Below are 6,353 nucleotides of genomic sequence, written 5' to 3' on the forward strand. Positions count from 1 at the left end.
TCTAATATTCTAATAAAGCTGTGGCTTAATGTGGCTATGAAGCATGCAGCTCTTAAAATATTATAAACATTAACATCATTATTTTATCTAAAGGTACTTTGAAACAAAGATTTGTGAAAAATGCTTTGAGACTTGTCACATTTGACTGCTGTAAGTGGAATGACACCTGAGGCACAGCTGTCAAAATTTGGCATTACATTCCGAGTTAGTTCCTAGTTAAGGCTTTTCTGTTTGTATAAACTCAAGATAGCTAAACCAAACACATTGTTGGATGCCTCCTTATGTCTCACGTCTGAAATAGCTTTGTTTAGTCCAGCTGTCACACACTACGACAGAATATAACATTAACTGTGCTTATATTTAGCCTAGAATTGATCCTAAGATTAAACAAGACACAGGTAACCGTATGCTTGCAATTATTAAGTAAAGTCTACATTTAAGGTGAAGAATGACTTGTTTGGTAGTAGGAGTAATGAGTTGTTCGGTCTGGGCTGAAAAGGGCTTTGATAGGAGTCTCTCTGTCACTATAAGTGGCAACTGGGAACAATAGTTCATTGTTGACGCCACTGCTGCTCAGGTCTATTTTGGATTTCTTCCTTTTATAGTGTGTTATAGGACCTGCTTGCCGGGGCGATCTCTCCTCCCTGGGGTCAAATGATATAAAAGCTTTAAGAGACAATCTGCCTTGAGCAGCTCCCTCACATCCATTCTGCACTTTCTGACTCCTCTGCTCATCCAGGAGGCTCTTCACAGCATCACCATGGCTCCCAAGAAAGTCGAGTCCAAGAAGCCAGAACCCAAAAAGCCGGAACCTAAGAAGGAGGCTGCTCCAGCTCCAGCAGCCCCCAAACAAGCTCCGCCGCCCGAACCAGAACCCCCCAAAGAACCTGCATTCGATCCCAAGGCCATCACACTGGAGTACACTGGCGATCAGATTGAAGAGTTCAAAGAGGCATTTCAACTATTCGACCGCACACCTAAAGGAGAAATGAAGATAACGTACGCCCAGTGTGGAGATGTGATGCGAGCTCTTGGTCAAAACCCGACCAATGCCGATGTGCTGAAGGTCCTGGGGAAACCCAGACCTGAGGAAATGAACTCCAAGCTGGTGGACTTTGAGACCTTCTTGCCAATGCTGCAACATATCTCTCGCTTGAAGGATCAGGGCAATTTTGAGGATTTTGTGGAAGGACTGAGAGTTTTTGACAAAGAGGGCAACGGGACCATCATGGGGGCAGAGCTTCGGCATGTTCTGGCCACGCTGGGTGAGCGGATGACAGAGGATGAGGTGGATCGACTTATGGCTGGACAAGAGGATGCCAACGGCTGCATCAATTATTCTTCATTTGTCAAACATATTCTTTCTGGTTGAACTGGATTTGTACTGTAGGCCCTTACTCAGTGGATGCTGTGGGTAAATGATCAGAGTTGTTAATGAGAAAACTACTTTGACTTTTCCCCCTGAAATCTGTTGTTTACATTGTTTTATTTAAAACTTTGTCTGAATAATAGCACATTTAAAATTGAAGGCTGTTTAACATCACATTGCCATTCTATATGTCCGATTCCTCTACACCTGAAAGACCCTTTCTCTAAACATTCTGACTTATGTGCATATGTTTTGTAAATTTGCAAGTGTTCAGTCACAAAATGTGTAAACAACAACAACAACAACAATACCAATAATAATAATAAAAAAAAAACATCCACAAAATATAAATATTACAGGTTGGCATGGGATTCATTTTGATTTAATGAGGTACAAGATCGCCTTACACTAGGCTTTTTGTTCTTGTAAAGGTTTTGTTCATCAAAAAAATAAAAATAAAAAATAAAATAAAATAAAATAAAATAAATCTAAAGGAAAAAGAAAAAGTAATTTTTATTCCAAACCCAAATTACTTCAAAAGGAGATTTTTTAAGCTTTTAGTTTTTACATCCAACCAAAGTAGGATGCTGTCAAGCTAAAAAAAAAGAGAAACATATGGAAATTGAATTTGTTGCTCATTGTAAATCAACCCTTATGCTGTAATTCTGATTCATGTTCACATAAATTTATGACATGCCACACTAGGTTTGATATTAATGGCATTTGGTTACACAAACACCAACAGTATTTGATGTAATTTTCATGCTGCAATACCGTATTTAAAAAAACATTGGGTAAAAGTGACTTCGTTAATTTTGGGTGAACTATTGCTTAAAGCTTCAATTGTAATGCAATGTATCGGTTGCATGGTAATAAGGTAAAACAACATTTGTTTCCACATCACAACACTGCCCCAAACAACTGCACGTCTGGTCTTGAAATATCTAATGTCAGTAATTGGAGAAAAAAGGTGCTCTAAGAATGTTCAATTAATAATCACATGTACCCTCAAAAGTATTTTGTATTAGAACGAGTCTCTGTGCTATTAGTACAATGACACATTCTTAATGAAGTTTTGATTCACTTCCATAATGAATTATACATTTAGCTCTTAGATGGAAGCAGTCTTGCCGAAAACAACTCATGCAGAACTTTTGAATCTGTGACCTTTTCCCATGCAGCCTGCAGAGTCTGGGCTGCTTTTGAAGACACCTTGGGATTTCGCTTTGATGAGGTATGGAGTTTCTCTCTATATGAAGGCCAGGCATGGGGACTGTGTCCATGCATCAATGAGAATGTTGGCTATGTAATCTCGGCTCAGGAGAGGCAGGATCTTCCAGCCATGTACTTAGGAAACACAGCTATCTATGGGTCGTAGGGAGGATGATTTAGAGAGAGAGCACTTGAAAGAGTGGCCAAGAGCACAGAAGAGGGACAGGGGTGATCTTTAAACACCATCCTCCTGTCATCAGGCTGACAGCTGCCCCGGGTCTCCCGCCTGTGATCCCTGGTGTCAGGCTCACACTTGGCTTGGCCTCTATGGCAGCACATAAACATGAATTTCACACCTCCAGATGCAAGCGGTGACGGTGCGAGAGACTTCCGCGCTTCACCGGTACCACTCGACAGGACACCACACTGCTGCTCTCATTTGTTCTGATTGTGTTTGTGAAGTGGCACTTATTTATATGCATCAAATAAATTTAAAAAAAATAAATAAAAATGGTGGATGAGATGCAGATTAGCAGATAGCTGGATGTGTTGATTATGGAAATTTAATAGTGATAGAATTATAGTGGTACAGGAAAGTGGACAATTCCATCTTACCCTCATGTTATTACTTTCCATATAAACCACACACACACACACACACACACACACACAAATGAAAACATTTTTTATTGATTTAAGTATAAAGCTACTGATAACTTAAGTATAAAGCTGTTAGAACCCATTACTGTATATCAAGATCTGTTGGTTTTAGGAGGCAATAATTACATTATAACAGTACTATAACTAAAGCAAACAATTGCAATTGTTTTATTGTGCAATTTCTTTCAGAATTGGAAAAGTGCATCTTAATAGAAGAGAAAAGGAAATGGGAATAGAAATAGAATCAAACTAGATTTTCAATGAGAGAACAGTAATCAAACTAAATTAAATTGGCCCCCAAAACAAAAGAATCACATTATTCTGCACTACTTAAAACTTAAAAAAAATTGTATAATGACAAAATACCTTTACGGACAACAAAAGACAGGATGATCTCATGGCAATTTGTAACTTTTTTACATTTTTACAAGTAGTGGCTATTTTGTATGGATCCATACACAAAATTGCATGTTTTTTTTTTTTTTTTTTTTGCAATTCATTCATTGTACAAATTCGAAAAGGTTGCAAAACCACATAGCCAATAAAACAAACACTTTCTACAATTCATCATAATCAGTTTCAAACAATGAAACACTTACAATATTACAGAGATTTGCATTTGCATCATTTTACATGTACTTGCTTATATTAAAGACACTGTAAAAACTAATCTATAGAATTTACCCAATAAATGTGAGGTAACAATTTGCATCGACTTTGGTGGGGTAGATTTAATCCCATATATTGAGTATAAACTATCTGAGGTAAAAAGCTATTAAATGCTTGCATAAATTGGGTAACAATACCTCACATTTATGTATATATTCAACAGCTACTTACTCATTAAAATTAGTTAAAAATGATCTTAGCAAAAATAAAATTTAGTTATTAAAAAGTTAAAAAGACAGTTCAGCTCATAATTTATTCATGCCGCAATGCATGATGGAAGCCATGGATGAGTTTTTATTGGCTACAACATGCTTTTTTGATGGTCCCCGTTGTTGTGATGCTCATGCTGATTCTTGATGTCTGTTTCTAAACGTAACAATTCTTTCTTTATGTAGAACTAACTTTTAAAAACATGTCATATTATGCCAAAAAATGCTGGATTCCTACCCCCCCCACCACTTAATTTATGTATACATTAAAGAAACCTGAACTGACGCATTCAGGTCACTACATGACAATTCGTTCAAACAACAATCAATAGCGCACACATGATTGTCTTGGCGCTGGTCTGTATGTTATCATTCTGTTAACACAGCCACACAAAGTCTAAAGCAAACATCTGAAGGTTCAAGAACCCAACTAAAGCAAACATTGACCACTATCAATGTTTATACTATTTGAATAACATCAGATGTCTTCAATAATGGTCAATCATGACCCAATTAATTTCTTAATTATCTCATTAACTTCAACTCTGCTTCAGTGTCACTTTTAACACTGCTTCAGTATTTATATGAGTCCACACTCAATCAAAAACGCGGGCTGACGCATGCGCAATTTAAAGCAAAAAAAAAAAAAAACTCACGGTTTGGGGGTATATTTTACTGCATTTTTCTATGTGATGGTTCTTACTGTTGATGAATGGGTAGCATATGTAGAATTTACCCATTACTTTAGAATTCGTTGTCTGGCTGCAATAATCATGTACATTTTATATGGTTTCCACAGATTATATTTACAACTCTCCAAAATCACTTTTTTTCAGTGCAGATATTAAGCATGTTACTTACATTAGAATATCTTAAGCAGACGGTCTACTCATATTTTAAAGACTGCTAGTAGACATAGACTTGCAAAGTTACTTATAGTTATCAGAATGTTAAAATGGGTGGTGGGTGGGGGGTAGGTTTGTAAGTTCGAATATTGCCTAGTGCACATTCATAATAAGTTAGCTCTCCAATTCAAATTTATCTTGTACTGGATGTTTACTCTATACCAGCAAGGATGATGTGTGCCTATTTTCAATAGAGCTGTATTGCCTCAAAGATATAAGGAATAGCGGCTGTTTCCATGGAAACTATTAGCAACAGTACAATTGCACATACATGAGTTGACCTTTGCAATTGTTAAGTTCTCTTAGTGCACAGTATTTCCAAGCTTGACAAAGCACTGCATTTATTTATTTATTTAAAATATAGTTTCCTTTAATTGCAATTTTTTTATAATAATAATAATAATAATAATAATAATCATCATCATCATCATCATCATATACTTCACATAAAACACTCAGCACAAAAAAACAAACAAACAAACAAAGAAGAAGAAAAAAAAAAAAAAAAACACACCTGCAGTCAAAATGCATTAATTTACCAACAGTATTCTTGAACCTATTAAGTCAGCCCTGTGTTCCTGTTGTGTTTCTCCAGAGTAATGCTCTCCCTGGGGCCGATGGGTGACAGTGGCCTGTGATGATGTTATCTGGCTGTCCTGGTTCTTGGCTTAAAGTTGCTATGACTTAGCAGTCTTCCTTTCACACTGTTAAACAACTGACAGCTTTGTATATGGTGCAACTGTCCTGACAGCACTGCTGGTGAGGAAACAGAGTTGCTGATGAAATGGCATGGTCAGTGAGACACTGGTATTTCATAGACAGGAGATTTATGATCAATCTTCCATCATTTACATTTCTGTTTTCATTAAAACATAGTTGTTCACCCAAACATGAAAGACTGCTGAAAAATCTCCTCACTATCAGGCCATCCAAGATGTTGATACGTTTATTTTGTCATCATGTTTGGAGAAATGGGTGAACTATTCTAAATATATTTAACATGTGTCTAGGCTTGTGAACAAATCCAACAAATAAAAATGTATAAACAAGAAGAAACAAACTAGTGCAGGGCAGAACACACAAAAGGAATAGACAGGGGATGAAGAGGGAGGGAGCTGGGGCAAATGAACAAATAAGAAGGCCAAGATGTGTGACATACGAGCACATGATTCAAAGAAACAAAACAAAAGCCATGTAAAGAAGCACATGCCAACATGCAACGAGCCAGGCCATGTGCCCTCACAAAACAAGACACAAGCACACATGGCAAGTGAACAACACAATCCCTATGCTCTAACACAAGCACAAATCAACCAGGAGTGACAGATT

The 6,353-nt window shown here is 37.1% G+C and overlaps 1 protein-coding gene across 1 annotated transcript; it reads left to right on the forward strand.

The window, feature by feature from the left end:
• The first annotated feature begins 679 nt into the window (after positions 1-679).
• LOC127957162 (myosin light chain 4-like) lies at positions 680-2,169 on the forward strand. The gene has a single exon (XM_052555571.1). It carries the CDS (start codon positions 761-763, stop codon positions 1,370-1,372), a length of 612 nt encoding a protein of 203 aa, XP_052411531.1. The 5' UTR covers positions 680-760; the 3' UTR covers positions 1,373-2,169.
• Positions 2,170-6,353: the final 4,184 nt, after the last annotated feature.

The sequence above is a fragment of the Carassius gibelio genome, chromosome B5, assembly GCF_023724105.1.
Source record: "Carassius gibelio isolate Cgi1373 ecotype wild population from Czech Republic chromosome B5, carGib1.2-hapl.c, whole genome shotgun sequence".
In the NCBI taxonomy this organism is placed as follows: Eukaryota; Metazoa; Chordata; class Actinopteri; order Cypriniformes; family Cyprinidae; genus Carassius; species Carassius gibelio.

Coding starts and splice junctions, on each gene's coding strand:
- LOC127957162 (XM_052555571.1), top strand. CDS start 761: ATGGCTCCCAAGAAAGTCGAGTCCAAGAAGCCAGAACCCAAAAAGCCG.